The sequence below is a fragment of the Thermobia domestica genome, chromosome 3, assembly GCF_964235325.1.
Source record: "Thermobia domestica chromosome 3, izTheDome1.hap1.1, whole genome shotgun sequence".
NCBI lineage: Eukaryota > Metazoa > Arthropoda > Insecta > Zygentoma > Lepismatidae > Thermobia > Thermobia domestica.
In genome coordinates, this window is record NC_137456.1 from 155,381,804 (window position 1) to 155,402,729 (window position 20,926).

At 36.5% G+C, this 20,926-nt stretch overlaps 1 protein-coding gene across 1 annotated transcript in view; it reads right to left on the bottom strand.

Annotated features, from left to right (window-relative positions):
• Positions 1 to 20,926, bottom strand: part of LOC145680822 (gamma-aminobutyric acid receptor subunit alpha-6-like) — a 663,305-nt gene that overhangs the window by 32,669 nt on the left and 609,710 nt on the right. Inside the window, exon 6 of the mRNA XM_081751910.1 lies at positions 16,687 to 16,839. Coding sequence (XP_081608036.1) covers positions 16,687 to 16,839 — 153 coding nt within the window. The remainder of the gene's footprint in view (positions 1 to 16,686; positions 16,840 to 20,926) is intronic.

Sequence of the window (20,926 nt, forward strand, 5' to 3'; positions counted from 1 at the left end):
ATTCCATGTGCGGTCCCACACAAAACGTTTAGTGCCATGTGTAGAATATGGTAGGAAGTTATTGTATCCTAGATAAATCTCGCTTGATTCCATGTGCGGTCCCACACAAAACGTTTAGTGCCATGTGTAGAATATGGTAGGAAGTTATTGTATCCTAGATAAATATGAAACATTTTGGACATTTTCGAAAAGAATGAATGAAATCATACATTTTGGTGTCTGAAACATCAACTCAAGTAATTCGTGAAAACACAATTTCTTATAATTGCCTAAGGAGTAAAAAATACAGCATATCTTCAACTTTGATAACGAAATATGAAAACGGGAAGGCGTGTGTGCTGCACAAGTACTATGTTTCAACACTATATATACAGAAGCTTTTGAATATAAAGTGAGCTTGCTTATGTGAATTTTACCTCAACTGTAGGGGGCATAGTGCGTTCTGAAGATGAAACAAAAAAGAAGGTAGCTATTCACCTTATAAATGTGTTTCTAATTTTAGGTCACAAAGAAAGTGATTTTTGTAGTTTTTCTATGATCAATACTTTTGTCTCGTTTTTGACTTGTTTCTGAGCAAGAGTATGAAATATAATTTCAAGGTGTATGGTGTATGGCTGTCTTTTTTGTCTTACACCCCAGAATCCATTACACTCTAGTTACAGGAGCAACCTCACTGTTTTCTAAACCTTGATTTAGGCAGTATAAAAAATCAGTGCTAATGCAACACACCCAATTTTCCTATTTCTTAAAAGTTTGTTCTCAAAGATGAAGAAATGCTGTATTTTTCACTTATTGTGCAATAGTAAGAAATGGTATCTTTTCACAAACTATATTTTGATTTTCATGATTTAAACGCCTGAATTTGTGATTTTGTTATTATTTTCGAAACTTTCAAATAATGTGTGACAAAAAACGTTTTTAATATTTATTTACGTCCACAATCTCTTTCTACCATAACATACACGTGGTCGTAAATTTTTCCTCTGTAAACATGTAAAGTAACAAAGATAGTCAACTCCTAGATTCAAAAGGCCTTATGCAGAATCGTTTTGACGTATGATTAACGTCAAACTAAAAGCCTGACTACTGCAGGAAACATGTGTTAGTCCAACTCTTTAGTATGGCACTAATCTCGCGTGAGAACAACTCTGCATAAAGCCCAAACACTCTAACTTGGTAGGTATTCTTTAGAAATGAAATCCTTTACAATTGACAATACATACAATTTAGTAAATCGTGCAGCAAAGACTTTTTCTATACTTCGAAATACTCTTTTAGAATTTAGGGTGCTGTTATCTCAGCAAATTCTGTGGGGTATAGTCGAACAGTGTGACGCATTAGGTTGACGATCGTAAGACAAAATTCAATGGAGGTTTGAGCCAGTCTTAAGAGTATGAGTGTTTTTTCTAACTGCCCTCGAATTTTCAGTGTTCGTGTCCTTAATTCTTATAGTATTATAGTAAATCAAAAAGGTCTTATAGTTACGGTACTTAGAAGAAGGAACAAATATCCCAGCTGGTGAATTAATAAAAAGTAGTAGAATACTTACCTCTAGTATTAGAGGTTCCTGGTTCGGTCTCAGGCCATGCAAATTCGTAGTAGACAGCATTGTATCCATGAATCTTCCAATTTCCTCCCACATTGTCATTATACCAATGATTTTATAATCATTAATTTTCATGAACCATTCGTCTCCTTTAGCATACGAGGCACAATCCTGGGGCGTGAAACTGAAGATTTCGTTACTTTCGCTCTTTTACAACTTATATGAAACAAAATGATATATTTAGCTCACAGTTATGACTTTACACTAAAGTTGACGATTATGAAATACTAGACAAGTGTATGGTAAACAGATCCATTAGTGGAATGAAGACAGTAGGAAGAACCGTATGCACCACAAGAAAGCTCACAAATACAATTTTCGCTGTACACTCACGTGGCCTGGTATCGAATCAGGGTTCACTACATCAAAATTAGCGCAAATCACTATAACGACTACTGGGAATTTTTATTCAAATGCGAGAGGCAAAAAGTGAAGATTAAAAGTAAAAGTAAACAATGTACTATATGCTATAAGACACATTATAAAATGTTACGTTAATTTTACTTGAGAATCTGCTAGTTTAGAAGTATACTATCTGTAAAGTAACAGACGGACAAGTAATATTTCTGTGCGTAAGTAGGCTGAACTGGTTTTCACTATCAGCCATCCGCTTTCCTCTTGTGGCTGTCCCTCGGTGCTGCATGGAGGCTCATGCAAATAATACGTGTATATAATGGTTTCACCAATTCAGGATCCCGCCAAATGTTAAGTCCGCTTCGTCGTACGTTTCCTCCAAACAGAAGATGAACGTCCAGCGGATATATACAACGTACTTGTAACCAAGTATAGAAACACTATGAGTCGAAACATCTTGCTTAACATAACTTCTATGACGATAAAGATATCAAGAACGAAGTTGAATTGTGATATCAGTAACAGGCGCTAGAAATGTATGACTGCTGGAAACAGAAACTAATACTATGATTTAAGAAGTGTTCGGAGAATAGCGGCAAATTCGTCGAAAAACAACCAAAAACAACCATTGTACGACACTAAATATGTTGTAGTAGACATTTTGTTAAAGACTAATTTTTTGAATGACTATTAGCCGCTGTAACCTTACTCTCCGGTCCTTCGAAATGATGAAGACGGCATTTCGGTAGGAGGTAGAATGATTAGGTGTATACGATTTAAAGATGATATGGCGCATGTTCCAAAATAGGAAAAGAAAATTAATAAGATGTTAGAAAACTTGAGGAGGGGCTGTGAAAAATATGAGATGCAAATAAATATTAGAAAGACAAAAGTCATGATGATTGTAACGTAGCTGTCAGTGTCAAATATAAAATTAGGAGGGAAGAAAATAGAACAAGTGGATAGTATTCGATCCCTGGGTAGTGTTCTTAGTAATGACATGAAGTGAAAAGTGAAATAAAAGCAAGGATAGGAATGTCGAAAGAAGCTTCAGGAGGAAAGTCTGTTTTGTGCTACCTTGAATAAAGAGTAGAGAAAAAGATTAATAAAATTCTTCGTGTGGAGTGTTGTACTGCATGGGGCGGAAACATGGATATTAATCAAAAGTGATGGAAAACGAATAGAAGCTTTTAAAATGTGGATGTGGAGAAGAATGGAAAGAATTAGTTGGGTCGAGAGAAAAACGAATGAGAGGGTGTTAGAAATGGTGGGGAAGAAAAGGACGCTCTTAGATATAATTGAGAAGAGAGAGAGAGAAACTGGTTGGGACATTGGTAAGAAGAAATTGTATCATGAGGGACGTGCTAGAGGGTACGGTGGCAGGAAAGAGAGAAAAGGGCCGAAGGGAGCTTCAATTAATGAACGATATAAAAGCAGAGAGATCATACGTGAAGACAAAGTGGTTAGCGGAGGACCGTGGAGCATGGAAGCTTCTCAGCTGCGGCAAGTGATCTGCCAATAAGGGCAGAATACGAATGATGATGATGAGGAGGAGAAGAATCACAGATTGATATTCTCTCTTGAGATTCTCTAATTTTTTCTCTGTAATATACATGAAGAAACACAAATGGATGAAGAACAAAAAGCGAACATTTTAAAATCTTTTTACGAAATACACTCAAGTTATAACACCTCCATTTTTCCCAGGACTAATAACATATAGTAGAAACGTACTGTTTGCAATGGTGCCAACCTGGAAAATTATAAAATCCCATCTCTAAAGTCAAAAAGTCCCATTTTGCTTTTGAATTTCCCACGTTATACTTATTACAAAGATAATAATAATAATAATAAAATGTGAAATAAAACTGTTCAATCTTCCACGAATATAAAATAGGTTGTGAATAAGTATTCCTTGATTGAAAACAAGTATTGTTTGTTGTCAAAAATGGAGTATATCCATCATACCTTTGTTCTATCGCCTGACATTAAGCATAATGTTACTAGAAAAACTTCATTTTCTACATATTTTATGAGGAAATTTTTCTAAGTTGATTGTTTCTCGTTTGATAATTTTCTTTCTTTCTTTTATTTGTTTCACGTTTTATATTTTTCTTTCATTCCTTCATTCGTTTGTTCATTATTTTAGTTTACCAAAGCACAATTTTTGTTCCTTTGTGCTCGATTTTCGGCTACCACCCACTCCACAAATCACTTCTTTAGTAGCATCAATTTTTTTTTTTTAGATAAAAACGTCCTGCTTTTCGGATGGAAATCACCTCGGGGTATGGCCATGCGGTCCATTTGTCCATTCGGTGCGGTGCATGCGGTGCGGTCGTCGCACGGTGGCCTGGCAGCAGTCCCATTACGCAGAGGTGTATTGGTGCATGTCAGAGTGCGGTGCGGCGTTTAAATGTGCAGATGTTGTCAGACGTGCTAATGGTGACTGTGTGTTGAAAATGGCTCAAAGAACACATATTGATGGATTTATGAGGGGTAGAATAATAGGGCGACTGGAGGCTGGTCATACACAGCAGGTCGTAGCACGGGCCCTCCGTGTACCACAAAGTGTGATCCCAAGATTATGGCAACGATTCCAGTAGACAGGAAACGTGTCCAGGCGCTACAGTACGGGACGCCCAAAGTGTACAACACCGCAAGAAGACCGATATCTCACCATCAGTGTCCGCAGACGGCCACGGAGTACAGCAGGTAGCCTTGCTCGGGACCTTGCCACAGCCACTGGAACAGTTGTCTCCCAACACACAGTCTACAGACGACTGAACAGACATGGTGTATTCGCCCGGAGACCTGCGAGGTGCATTGCACTGACCTCTGTTCACAGGACAGCCCGTAAAGCCTGGTGTCAAGAACACAGTACATGATCAATGGAACAGTGGTCCCAGGTTATGTTCACGGACGAGTCCAGGTATAGTCTGAACAGTGATTCTCGCCGGGTTACCATCTGGCGTGAACCAGGAACCAGATACCAACCCCATAATATCCTTGAAAGGGACCTGTATGGAGGTAGTGGTTTGATGGTGTGGGGTGGGATTATGATTGGTTCACGTACACCCCTGCATGTCTTTGACAGAGGAACTGCAACGGGTCAGGTGTATCGGGACGTCATTTTGCATCAGTATGTTCGCCTTTTCAGGGGTGCAGTGGGTCCCACCTTCCTCCTGATGGATGATAACGCACTGCCCCAACGAGCTGCCATCGTGGAGGACTACCATGAAACAGAAGATATCAGGCGAATGGAGTGGCCTGCCTGTTTTCCAGACCTAAACTCCATCGAGCATGTCTGGGATGCTCTCGATCGACGTATTGCTGCACGTCTTCAAACCTCTAGGACACTTCAGGAACTCCGACGGCATTTGTGCAAGAATGGGAGGCTATACCCCAGCAGCTCCTCGACCACCTGATCCAGAGTATACCAAGCCGTTGTGCAGCCTGTGTACGTGTGCATGGTGATCATATCCCATATTGATGTCGGGGTACATGCGCAGGGAACAGTGGCGTTTTGTAGCATATGTATTTCTCAACTTATCACCAATTCCGTGGATACCGTGGATATCATCAATACCGTGGTACCGATATGTTTCGTTTGTTCGTATGTTGTGTTCACTATGTGCCTATGCTATTAGCGCCAGTTTTGTTTAGTGCCACGTTGTGCAGTACCGCAATCTGCAATTATCCTTAATTTTTGAGCATGAGTGTATATATATATATATATATCGGGTATTCTAAAAATGACACACGCGGACCGCAGAGCACAATTTTACAAATCAAAATAAACCTATATCAGTGGCAACCAACTAAGGTCAAGGCAGCTGTGGAGACAGTAAAGGCGACCCCGTGAAGAGTGAAGACTAATTGAGGATGTCAATATTTAATACAGTCGTGCTTGAATACAGTCGTGAGTAGAAATTTGGCAGCATAGAGAGAATGTTTTCTTTTTCATATGTGTATGAATGAATGAGAGAGTTGGAGACGTATTTCAGAAAAAGGGCGTTAATTAGGGAGGGGTGAGATTTTAAATGGATTGCAAACCCTCTCATTAGGCAAAGGCATTGTAGGAGAACATACGGGACGAAACCCTTGTCTTTCTTCACTTCCCCTTCCATCTATCACCTACGCCTTTGATTGCTTAAATAGTGGTTAGCACCCGTCTTACTAAAAGGTTTTTGAGGGAGAGTATTTCGATGGTTTCGGCGCAAAATAAATCATCCCGAAAAAAAAATACATCTATTTTGAATCGAACTGGAGTATGTTCACGATCAAATTGTCGAACCTGTTTGTACTTTGTAGTGTTGGGTGTTTGTGTGTGTGTTCAGGTTTTTGTTGTTTATTGGAATATGATTGCTGTAATTGCATAACTAAGTGTCTTTCCCTGATGTACGTGAAGTGACAACGAATTCTGTAACGTTTCTGTTGAGTAAGCCGTTATCAAAAGGAACTTTAGAAGCAAAGCTACTTGTGAAAAAGTAATTATAACACAAGTAATTAGAGGTCTGAAACGAAACTTTACAAGGAAGTTTAATGTCAACTTGTACGAACAGCGTAAGTGGTTATGTAGATGTGAAATTTAAAATACTTTTTTTGTTTTCAGTGTTTGTTGTTCGGGGCGGGGGAAGACGCATGGAGTAAAAAAAAGTGTTGTGGATATCCATCATCTGCACAACAAAATAAAATAAAACATGAAAATTCGTCAGCTCACATAAAACACGTTAATCTCACTGTATTGGGAAATGTGAATATTGCTGCTCAACTAGATGCTGGTTGCAGGCGGTCCATTGAGAATCACAATCAAAAAGTGATGCAAAATAGATACATGCTCAATATAATGATCAATTGCATTCGGTTTTATGGCATCTTCGAACTGGCTTTAAGAAGACATGATGAAACAGACTCTTCTTCAAATCAGGCGTATTTAGTGGATTAATTAATTTTAGTGTTGAACTTGACAGCGTTCTCAAGAGTCATGTAGAAAACCCAACAATATTTAAAGGTACGTCAAAAATCATACAAAATAAGCTTCTTCATTGCATGCTACAAGTATACCATGAAGAAATCGCTATTATGCTTTATATTAACTATTATTATTATTATTATTATTATTATTATTATTATTATTATTATTATTATTATTATTATTATTATTATTATTATTATTATATTTATTACTATTATTAAATTATTATTTATAGTACTATTAGTAACAATGAAAAAACGAGGCCATATATTGTGCACCACCTAAAATTCAAAGCACTAGCCGCCACTGACTTGTATACCTTTCGGGTCTTAGTATGGAGACGAGAATTGAACTATGTGACAACGTCGCAGATAAAAAACCATAGATTAGATCTACCAGTCAGTCAAATAATTACGTCGATTTTTGCCAGATGACAGTTAAAGTCAATAGACATTGACACTACTACTAATTATTAGCACTACATTTGATATAAGTGTTTGATGGATTTGTAGAGCAATGCTAATGGTTCCAAGTTAATATGCGATGTTGCCACATAGTGAAATTTTGATTCCCCATAGCGGCTGAAGAAGGCCTCGGAAGGCATTCCATCATACAACATTTCACTTTATTTTGACCTGTAGAATAGTGTGCTGTGGTCCGTGGGCGCTATTTTTAGAACACCCAACATATACATATATACGAAAAATTCCGTGTCGTCAATTTCGATGAAAATTCCCTTTATCTCTTTAGAAAAAAATAATGTCACAAAATCTTACAAAATGGGATATTTCCCACGGGTTGACATCACTGAGTGTTTTTTTGTTTAGATACGCAAGCACTCGTTATGAATGCTTGACAGAGATAGAAACACTGTACAGCACACAAAACTCTAGCGAAGAGGTGAGAGTGGTGACTGTTTTGATACCTACGATACTCGTAAAATGTTGACGTTTTAATTATAAGAACAGCGTGTAATCATTCGTGTTCTCCATTTGCGTGATGCGACACCGCTTGAAAGTCATTGCCAGTTGAGTGAGACATGTAATGATGGTTTTCATGGATGTCTCTAATGTGCGTTCGTGGATGTGACAGTTCAAAAAAGGCAGAACGTCGTGAGACAACAAACCAAAACAATTTCGTTCTCTCACAAGCCGGTCTGACAACGAACTAGTGAAGAAAGTTGTTTTAGGGGATCGCCGAATTAGTGTATAACACATCGCCTCCAAAGTTGCCATTTCCGTGGGATCTGTGCACACAATCCTGCATAAAGACCTGAAAATGCAATACATGTCGTCCAGGTGGATGTCACGAATGCTTACGGACTACAAGGTTGCGCGCGTGGAATGTTGTTAGGCAATGCTGACCCGCGATGTCGCAATGAATAGGACTTTGTTTTTATAAATTCTGACAATGGATGAGACATGGATGCCATTTTTGATTCTAAAACGGACCGGCAGTCTGCTCAATGGAAGCACACAAATTCAGAACTATTTTTTAAAAAATCAGGTAAGCACCGGTGCTGAGAAAATGATGGTGGCCATATTCTGGGACAGTAATGGAGTAATCCTTAATCATTGCCTTCCAAAGGACACTACGGTGACAGGTGCATCTTACAAAATATTTTGAAGAAAAACTCCTTCCAGCGTTGCGTAGAAAACAGCTGTACGTAAGGCTTCTACCAACACAACACATCAGTGCATCGAGCGAACGTGACGAAGCAGTTTCTTAGTGACAACAAATTCGAAGTTATTTCTCATGCTAGCGACTTTTGGCTATTCGCAATGATGAAAGACAATCTCCGTGGTCCCATATTCACTAGTCGTGCCGCTATTGTATCAGCGATTTTCCAATTGTCTAAACAGATTACTAAAGAAGCTTTTCCTGCAGCAATGAAATCATGGCGTTGACGCTGTGAAAAATGTGCACGATTGCAGTGAGGTTACGTCGAGAAGTGACACAAGTTTTATAGTTTTTGTGTATTAGTTAGTGAAAAAAAATGGAGGTATGAAAAACGGAATTCATCTCGTACTCACTGATAAAATGAAGAAAGTTTTGCACTTTCGCCACAGTGTTTTTGTTGTAAAGATGCGAATTAAAGAGCATTCATGGTTTTCCTGTTTAAATTAAATGGCACTTACTTGACGTAATATTGTAGAAATTCCACACAACAGTACCAATAAAAGTTTTATTCATCTTAAAATAGAATGTTTGAAGATGTTATTCGACATGTAATTTATGCTTTCCTTGTTTTAAATGCCTGATATATATCTTCTAAAAATAAAATACATCAAACTAACAGAAAGCTGGATTTTGTGTAGTTTTTTGAGCCCACAAGCGAAAGTGTTAAAGGAGATGGAAGATCAATGAAACTAAATAATTATGAAATAAATGTTGGAAAGATAATGTGGGAGGAAATGAGAGAACTCCAAGAAAATCCATGGATACGATGTTTTCCACAACACAAAGCAAAGGCCTGTTATCGTAGCAGGGAACCCTAGCACCATTGGTGAGCAATCTATTACTTTATTTTTAAATTGCCCAAACCGTGAAATTAGTCTCAATGGTCTGGTACTGACCCTTGATTGTTTTCTACTTATTCAAGTACGACAGACACGAACACTGAAACTTGGGGACAATTCAAAAAGCCCATCCTCTTTAGAGGGACCTTAATAGGGTCTGTTGAACGCCTTAGAACTCTTGGTTACAAAATATCGATTGTTACTATCCCCCATCCAGTTAATGTATCATTATTAGTTATAGAAAACAAGAATTTTACGAAATCTAAAAATGGATCAAAATATTGCGTTCTTGGTGAATAATTAGTTTTTGAATCAGGGGCCGCAAAATTTTTGGACGGCCACTAAATCGAGTTTTAGCACATTATACTGATAGTGAAAGTTAAGTGACAGTTTGGTTTTGACTACATTGTATGTAGTTCTCCAAATATAAGGCGTACAAGAAAATTTTTGATTAAATGAAATATATTGGATCTTCGATCAGGGACAATAAAATATTTCAACGTCGTATTTTGTACTGAATAAGCATATCATACGAAGTTAATTGATAATTTGGGTTTGGCTACACTGTATATAGTTCTCCAGATATAAGGCGTACAAGAAAATTTATGATTGAAATGTATTCTTTTGATCAATTAATAGAATGATGTCATTGTGTGTACGTAAATACTCGTATACCCTCGTTTTTCATCCCATTTACTTGAAGAGTTCAATACGTATGCTATCTGTGTGAAGAAATCTGATTCTGTTCTTGTAACAGTCTCCTAAGAGAATACATATAACAAGCTGCACACTTTGGATGGTCTTAACTTAATCAAATTAGATCGTGGGAGATCCTCTTATTGTTTTTCTTTTCCAAGAAATACATCTTTGCTGTAATTCCATAGACATTAAATCCTTTCTCTGTTATCTTTCCAAATTAAAGCTCTTTCATATTAACTCCTTCTGTAGTAGCAACAATGACACAACCATCTTTTGAAAGCAAAGTGCTTGTCCATCAAAAGTGGATCTTTATTTCCATATTGAGTGGAGTTCTCAGAAATTCGGAAATTGTTTAAACAAATCTAAACTTAGAAGTGCAGCGAATATCTTGCAGCTTAGATCTCGTAACTTTCAGTAATTATAAAAAGGATTGAAAAAAACACATGTTTAAAAGAATCAAACTGAATATATAACTCCAGAACACGTCATAATGTACTGGTAATTCTACTTAAAACTGTGACTCTGGTTATTTATCTTTTCATACAGTGCAATTACCCTGAATATCATGGGACCAATTATATGAGTCATAGTAAAGGGTTTAATTGAGGTTTTCACAATAAAATAATAAACTCCGATTTAATATCTCTCAAAATAATATTGAAGCCAGATAATTGCACTTTTTACGCGAAAGAAGTCTCTTCCAGCGTAAAGTCTAGCTGTCTCTCTTTCGTAACTTCTCTCCAGAAATACCACCCATAAGTACTCACTAGAAATGAGATATAATATTTGTATGAAACTTTTCTTTAGGGAATGTGATCACCATGTAGACTTGTTTAATGGCTAGTGTGTTTAAAAAAAAGGAAGAATCGTCCACTGTTTGATATAAAATAGTGTATGCATGCTACTTTGTTCTTAATGTTCCTGTTACAACACGCGCGTGTAACGGTATATTGTATATTTCTTTTATTTTAATATATGGACACTCTTTTTTACAATTTTTAATAGAACTTATAAATTGTGTTTAAAAAATTAAATTAAAGGAAGTTAGAATGCAAGTTTTATAACAAAATAAAAGTCATGGAAAGATAGAATATTTTACACCTTGGGGAATCATCAAACAGTGATGACTAATTTCAAATTCATCGCGGAGCAGGACAAAATAAGAATTAACTTGGGGCTATTTTTCATTTCCTCTCTCCATGCTGAGGCCAGGGTCTTCTGAGTGTGCGTAAGTTATATACTTTTTTAAACTTTAGTTCTACTCTTTGTACTTTGTTAATTGTTTCATGTGTCTACGCCAATTAGTGCCTAGAGTACGAACATTTGGAAGTAACTAGATACATGAAATTTGTATTTTTCTAAAACCAAATGGCCTGTACCAATGGCCTTGTCTTTCAGAATAGACTTGGTGACCAAAAGGTTAAGGAAACACTTTAACAGTTAAAAATCAACTCTCGATTCAGGTATATTATTATTATTGCCACGTACACACTTCCTGTTATGCTTGTAATTATAAAGAGAGCAATTCATATATTATTAAGTTTTATTAGCGAGCCGGATGAAACATATTCGCGGGCTGCCATTTGACGAACAATAATCTAAAACAATCATAATGTTCTGGTACCTAAACGTATAACAAAATTACAATTCATACAAGAGAGCTAACCTGATGAAATGCAACAGACCTGAACAGATCCAGGCACCACAAACGCGCGTAGGATAAGTCCGATAGAGATGCCCGCCCTGGGTGAGACGAACCAGGGCTATAATTTGTAAACTATCCACCAGAGTGCAGCGTAAATATTGGTGTAGTGCCATGGCGGATATATGCTAGCCACAGTGCTTCTCTGAAGCAGAAGTTCACACATTTCTTCAGTAAACGAAAGTTCTCATTTCAGGCAAGTCAAAACTATTTTACCACATTTTTATGAAAGCAATATTCAACGTTCTTGATGTAGAATTTTTCGGTTTTGTGTTTTACTAGTGCATTTCATCATAAAAGAATGTATTAATGAAAACAATGAAGTTTCCTGTCTTCAAAAACTACAACAAGTAAACTACATTTCTTACCTTTCCTTCTTGGAATGGATGAACCTTTGCCATTGTAGGAGAGACGGACTATATCAGCTTACAGGGAAACAGGAAGAGAAGGATTATGTGCACAAAATCAATCACAAGAAACAAGAAGATAATTTCGATCATATCTTCATCCAGCGATGATGTACGCTGACGGTGATGATATGCAGGAGTATGATGAAAACGAGTGGTTGGATGCGGTGAAAATTATAATAAAACAAAAAAAGAAGACGACGGGACACAGTGTATTACGTATCAACACTGGTTACATGATGGCTGTTCGAAATATGAGAATGTTTACAATTTGTATGGCAAAGTTTTCAAATGTACAAAATAAGATCAAATGTAGTGTACAATGTAATTACTGGCATTCATTTTTCTTAAAACATGCAACTTATGTATTCTTGTCATTTTCACATATTTCTTTTCTAGAATCCACGGTAGAAAGAAAGTTCATTTTTAGATTTTCTGTAATTAATCAATATTAGATTTCAGTAAGAACTTGGCAGCTATATAATATATATTTTATTAATATAATGTATTTAAAGACAAAACTGTTCCAATTTATTTATTTATTTATTTATTTATTTATTGTTTGGGTTCTGCATATGGTTCAGCACTCCCACAGTGCACGGTCTATATAACCCATAGTACAATGGGATAGATGGATGTCATCCATTTTTTTCAAGCTTAAATTTCGGGTAGAAATATGCCTTTTTTGATTCTAGAAACTTTTAGCTATGGTTACAGAAAGTCCTTTCTTGGATTTCTGTAGAGAAACATGCTCTACATGCATCATTATTCGAGCTATAGGAAGAAGAAAAAAGTGGTCCACCTCTACGTGACTTGCTATACATGTTCGAACGAGTATCTTAGGTGAAGGACAAATGAAAAGAAATTATATTAAGGCGAGAAATTAAGAGTTTAATAAGAAACAACTCCAAGTAGTCAATACTTATTCCTGCAAGAAAATGGAGAAATTGGAGTTTGAGGTAGATGCTGACCATCAACACGGCATGTGATAATTACTGACAGATTCACAAGTCTCGCAATTACAGGTGTAATGATCACAAAGATTATTAATGAGGTCAGCTCAAAGAAGTTTCCACTCGTGTTGAAAGACAATAAGGAGCTCTGGAATAATCCCTGCAGACGGCTGTTTAGCCATAATTCACCTTCTCTAAGCAGCCCATGTATGTTCTATGAACTATAAGTTCGATCACACTCCATGCCCTGAATATATTAACTCTTGTAGGAAATATTTCAGAGCGTTTACTGGATGATATCGTGTGTTATGATCCATGAAAGCTAATGATGTACCCATTGTACCCATTCATTCTTCTTTTTCTTCATTGTAATTTTATTCTAACGATTCACCTTTACGTATTATTTACTTATTACGTTATTCAACTTTCTTATTTTAAAACTTATCTTACTAGTATTAAATTCAAAGTATAGTAGAATCTCGCAAACTAGACCTGATGTGGACTGGAGGGGTACCGAGTCACCGAGAACGTCGAGTTTTGCAGTGTAAGGTATGAGTAATTCACAATTCATAATATTTTACTATATATTACACTAATTAAATTTGAAGCACAATATAGTACACAGAAAAATACTACATACTCCAAAATAATTGTTAGAAGTTATTGAAAAACACATAGAACTGAAAAATGTCTAGTTCTTTGTTGAAGAACTTTCGCTCTCATTTCGTGTGTGTGGTAATTGACAACGGCTACCTGACTTCATTCAGTCATTTCTTTACTGAGAGGTAGGATAAGTTCGATTGGAATTTCCACGAAAGGAACAAAATTCGTTAAATAGTTCCAAAAAATTAGTGTCAAAAGGAAATAGACAAAATTTACAAAAACTCGAAAGCCGTGACGAATTGTTGAATAGAACACAAAACATGCGTATGTTCATAGGCATAAATATGTACTGCAAAAACAATAATACAATAATTAAAATACGCTTATACTGTTTTCACCGTATAGCCGATGGTAAACGTTATTCAATCTAGTTGTTAATACACCACCACATCATTTCAAAGTTAATGTTCTGCTCGATCAGCAGAAATCATACTCATCTTAGATATTCAAGTACTTATCATATACCAATATATGTTTTTCTATACTATTGCTGTACATATTTGCCGCCTAGTTATTCAAATATGCATGCGTGCTTCAATGTTTATAGCGAATATGTTGAAAAATAGATTCAGTACCATAAATCCTCTGTACAAATCATTTTTTGTTTGTGCTTTGTGTTATTAAAATGTTCCTTTTTCGTGGATGCACTCATGACACGGTAACTGACAGCTCATGCAGAATGAAATTTGCTTATAAACAATGCCCTGAAACGTTTGATGAAAGCACATGATCTCGGTTTACTGTTAAGCTATATCTTAAAAGCATATTTGCGTGATAATTCAGTAGAAATTTTTCTACAACTCATTTCCAACTTGGTGCTGTGTAATCCTTCTCACCTCCTTAGTATACCAGGAAAATCAGGCAAATACACAAAACAGCAGGTTGAGGAATTTAACAATTAAATCAGTAATGATAGGGACTACACTCATTTCCAAATAGATATCTCAGACAATACTGATTTCTCAGACAGATACAGAGGTGATTTCATTCTCTGTAAACTATACGGAATAGTATTCCTCACTAGACTAGTACGTTTTCAAGTTCAAGACAAAACGAGATTTATTTAGAGTCTTGTGGGCAACACAAGTTCATCCAAGTATTAACTAACCAACTCTATGGTCTGTGATACCCGGAGATTCAATGCCGCTTTCACAAAAGCTCTCCATTTACCTCTGTCCTCAGCCAAATGAATCAAGTTTCTACATTGTAATCCTATTTCTGTGAGATCCATTTTAATATTGTCTTCGCATCTGCGCATAGGTTTTCCTAATGGTCGTTTTCTGATTGAACTTCCAGTTAAGACTTTGAAAGCTTTCCTATCTTCTTCTATCCTGACTACATGACCTGCCCATCTGAACCTCCTAGACTTGATGATCCTAATAATGTTTGACAAACCGTATAAATTATGTAGTTTCTCGTTATGAAGTTTCCGCCATTCCCCATTCCCGTTCCTCTTGGGGTCCGAATGTTCGCCCCAATATCTCCTTTTCAAATAATTTCAGTCTATGTTCTTCCCTCAAAGTAAGCGAGCATGTTTCGCAACCATACAGAATAACAGGGATGATTATCGTTTTATATATTTTAAGTTTCAAATTCCTTGACAGAATTCGTGACGACAAGAGATTTTGAAAGTAATAACAAGAATTTCCTGCTTTTAGTTGACATTTAATTTCTTCGTGGATATAGCTTTCGTCTGTTAATATTAATCCTACATATTTGAAAGTATTTGCTTTATCAAAAGTATTATTCGATATTTTGACGCATCCATACTTTGCCGTATTACGATCCCTACGAACTTCAATGTGTTTAGTTTTCTCCGCATTTACTTCTAAACCCATCTCCCTGCAAGCGTTTAGTAAGACCTCTGCATTTTTTCTATTGTTCATCCATCATACAGTATTAAATTTTCATCATCAGCATACACCATAACCTGGTGAATACCATTCAACTATAAGCCCTGGTTGTTATCTTTGACTTTCCTTATATCATATACTAGGACAAAGTTGAATAATAATGGCGACAACGCATCTCCTTGTATCATGCAAGTATTACATCTCAAACATCTAAGTTTTTCGTCATTCATAGGTTAAAAATTATAAGATATTTGCATGAACACAATGAAGTTCAAAGATATGCAAGTTATTACACAATATATTACAGTAATAAATATGATTTAAATGTTGTTATATCGCATCCTTCATGAACTTCTCTGGAAGCTGATGGATTCTGATAACTTCTAGGCGAAATGGAGAAAGAAAACATCAAGCATAAATGTACATAAATTTACAAAACCTGACGTTAAAACTTTCGAGACGAGACTAGAAAATCCTTGTATCCTAGGTAACATTAACATTGGGGGTGGGAGAGCACGTGGCGTTGAGGAAAAGCAGTGGTGATAGGCAGGATAACGTAGTCGAAGATTTGTTCTCGCTATACTACCTGTGCAACTTTCTCTACGTGTAAACTGTCCACACTTGCTTATTTCATGTTCTGTAACTAGTACTACTTCTTTCTTTGCTCTGTGAGTTCTCTTTCAATCACTTTCATTCTTCCAATATTCTATTAAGTCATTAGCCAATTGGAAACGACTGTTTTGACATCATCAAATTAATATTCGAAATAGATCCAAATTCAGATCTTAGAATCACATTTATTCATGGTACTCGCACTATTTAAACACAAATCTTTCTAATATAGGAGTCATGTATTTTGAAATGAAAGACGCTTTGAATATATATTGACAGCAACAGATTATAATGATTGTATAGAAAGAAACAAAAAAGACTGCTACAATGCTTCCATACTTACCTAATGAAACTCTAGCTGGCACAGCATCAGGATCTATCCAGAAACTGACCCACGAACAGCTAACAATCAACCCACACGGAATATACACTTGCAACATGAAGTAACCGGTGTGTCTCTTTAGGTGAAATTTCACTGTGATTGTTGAGACAGTTTCTACACGAGGAAGAAGAAGAAAAGAATGAGAGAGCAAATAAATATAATACCTCAAATCTATAACTTCTTAATACAGTATTTCAAAACTATTTTGAGACTTACGTACAAAACATTAGGCATAATTTATTTCATATTTTGTGAGTATGTTCATTCATGGCAGTCCACAAGATGGAAAAAAGGTGGAACAATTTCTCTCGTGTTTCCCTCTGGCACATGGAGTTTCTGGTTTCATTTAAGATCCCATCAAGTAGAGTTTGTGGTGAAGACATACTGTGAACGTTGATTCTCTCGTTTCTTCCCACTCCCCACATTCCACCATTGATCTCATCATTAACGTCTGCTTTAGCCTTGATGCACAATCGTGGGACATTAAATTTAACAAAAAAATCTCCCATTGATTCTCGAGGAGGGACCAGTTTCTTCCAAAAACATTATAGAATAGTTGGTTCACATACACTTACTTTAAATAATATAGCATTATAGTATATTTACTGTAGTTCTTAAACTTATACAATGTACAAAAATAATAATTATTTTACATGAAGTATTATGCGCGCACATGCATCAAGGTGTATGTGACTGTACTTCTGTATCTGTCATTTCCTCATCCTTGTAAAAAAAAAAAAAAAAAAAAAAAAAAAGAAAAGAAAAAAAAATGGTCTTACCTGGTCATATTTAAAGATATAAGAACACTCAAGTTTGCGAAACAGAATAATACTATTTATCATAATTACATTACCAAACACACACAACAGTTTTAATAGTTTTAAGCTGAAGCAGTTGTTCATTCAAACTACAATGTACAAGTAAAAGATTAGCCACAACATATATTCCCTACTCTGTAATGAGAAACTCGCCTATTGAATTTATATATATATATATATATATATATATATATATATATATATATATATATATATATATATATATATATATATATATATATATATATACTATGTGATTAAAAGTATCCGGACCACCTGGCTGAAAATGACTTACAAGTTTGTAGCGCCCCCATCGGTACTGCTGGAACTCAATATGGTGTTGGCCCACCCTTAGCCTTGATGACAGCTTCCACTCTCGCAGGCATACTTTCAATCAGGTGCTGGAAGATTTCTTGGGAAATGGCAGCCCATTCTTCACGGAGTGGTGAACTGAGGAGAGGTATCGATGTAGGTTGGCGGGACCTGGCACGAAGTCAGCATTTCAAAACATCCCAAAGGTGTTCTATAGGATTCAAGTCAGGACTCTGTGCAGGTCAGTCCATTACAGGAATGTTATGGTCGTGTGACCACTCCGCCACAGGCCGTGCAGTATGAACAGGTGGTTGATCGTGTTGAAAGATGCAATCGCCATCCCCGAATTGCTCTTCAACAGTGGCAAGCAAGAAGGTGCTTAAAACATCAATGTAGGCCTGCGCTGTGAGAGTGCCACGCAAAACAATAAGGGGTATAAGCCCCTCCAAGAGAAACACGACCACACCATAACATCACCACCTCCGAATTTTAGAATTGACACTACACACGCTGACAGATGACGTTCACCGGGCATTCGCAATGCCCACACCCTGCCATTGGATCGCCACATTGTATACCGTGATTCGTCACTCCACACAACGTTTTTCCACTGTTCAATCTTCCAATGTTTACGCTCCTTACAGCAAGCGATTTACCTGCGTGATGTGTGGCTTATATGCAGCCGCTCGACTATGAAATCAAAGTTTTCTCACCTCACGCCTAATTGTCATAGTACTTGGAGTAGATCCTGATGCAGTTTGGAATTCCTGTGTGATGGTCTGGATAGATGTCTGCCTATTACACTTTACGACCCTCTTCAACTGTCGGCGGTCTCTGTCAGTCAACAGACGATGTTGGCCTGTATGCTTTTGTGCTGCCCCTTCACGTTCCCACTCCATTATCACATCAGACACAGTGGACCTAGGGATGTTTAGGAGTGGGAAAATTTCGCGTACAGACTTCTGACACAAGTGACATTCAATCATCTGACCACACTCGAAGTCCGTGAGTTCCGCAGAGCGCCCCATTCTGCTTTCTCATGTTGTCTAATGACTACTGAGGTCGCTGATAATGAGTACCTGGCAGTAGGTGGCAGCACAATGCACTCAATATGAAAAACGTGTTTTTGAGGGAGGGTGTCTGGATACTTTTGATCACATAGTATATATATAATACCTCAAGCAGTATATACATATATATCAAGCAGTTGTTTACAGTGTAAACACGATAAACGATACCGTATACCTTAGGCTTGATGCATTATCATGGGTGGTTAACAGTCACAAAAAAAAAGCATAAGTGAAACCCTTACTGAAACAGCTTCGCTGTGGTGCCGATGTATATGTGAATCATAAACTTTATTCACATCCAACGGTGTATCTAACCTTAATAGCGAACAGTGGAAATGCAGAAAATGTGCGCCTGCCTTTCTATTCCTACCTCCGCCACTGCATTAATATTGTTTCAGTTCTATCTTCTCCTACCTACTTTCCGTTAACATGTGTGTAAATTTACTATAGTGAAAAACTTGTATTACTCCTAATATTTCATTCAGTTTACCGTATGTTTTTACAAGGTTCAAACATTTAAAATAGTTTAAGATAGTTCAACATCATTTCACGTTAGAATACGATTATCATATTTTTCATTCACAAGTGTTATTTACAATATTATTTTTATTGCCTTAACTAGTGAAAACTTGTCCTCAAAGGCTTTTACAACTATTTCCCCTCCCAACATTGAATAGAAAAAGTTTGACTAGCCTGTCTTGATTCTTGCTTCCGCTTAAATAAGAAATTATTTGCTTCTGATTTGCTGAATTTACTTTCACAAGCTGACATAATGAACAACTTTATTTTGGGTGGCAATTGGCAGATTCCTAACATTGGGGAATTCACATATCCATACTTCACGATGAACTCGGGATGTTTCTTAGATCTTGAAAACTTTGCAGCACAAATCGAGAGCATCGTACATCTTAAAACGTCGTGGTGGTTGTATTATATTATTATTGAAAGTAGAATTATAAATAGTATATTATAGACTGTTGCTCTTTTTTTGTCGTAAAGGAAAGATAATTAAGTACATGGTGTTAAAAAAAAATCTCATTCTGTTAGGAATTTTAGCCAATAGAACATGCATAAAGAAAATCAGGCACATTTACTACTTGATCCTGGATAAGGACTAAATAAATGCATTGCGGAACCACATTACAGAAAAGCTTAAAAATATTTTTAACTCGGTTGTGCTTTGAAAAGGGAACAGAATGACGTTTTGATATACATAGTTTCTATTCACGATGCAAAAAAAAAAAAAAAAAAAAAAACTAATTCGGTGTATTTCCAGCAAAACCCAAATAAATTTTGAGGACATTATCATTTGCAAACATCTTCAGCTAAAGACCGTTAAGGGGGGATGTCTGTGTTTGGGGTCGATTTTTACAAAGTATCATTTTCAGAATCTACGGTCTATGAAGGTTCATTGCCGGAAGTTTCATGTTCGTATGACATCAGGTTCCCTTCGAGAAATGCTAATTATTGTGTAGTTCCGTTGTATTTTCAGGCTTAAATATATCTATTTTCAGTTTTCAGTTTGTTTGATCATCCCATTCTTCTGTAATGACGTAGTAAATATATTTTTTGTTTGTCGTTCCGAAAAAGAATACACACTTCATTTTGCTTACTGTTATTTCTGCGTTCACAGTTCTTTGTTTTCCTTATTAGTTTGTGTTAGTAAACTTAGCCAATAATAAGTAAATGTATCCTGAGTGCCAAAGAAATTGATAGCTTACAGGTGTATTATGGGAAAGCAATCAGGGAAAACGATGGCAATCTTTAGAAAATGGAGAAAGCAGTGTGGGCAACTTACTGTTATACACTCTGTAAAGAAAAAATAGCGACACCTCAATTCTCAAACTAACTTACACAGAAAACCATAATTGCAGCCCGTTAGAAGAGGAATAGAAGAAAATGAAGAGTGGGATAGTTCATTTGCATTATCTGTGACACCTGTGGTGTACGACATCACTTGCCAATTGTTTGTGTATCTGTAATATTTTCGCTAGATGGCAC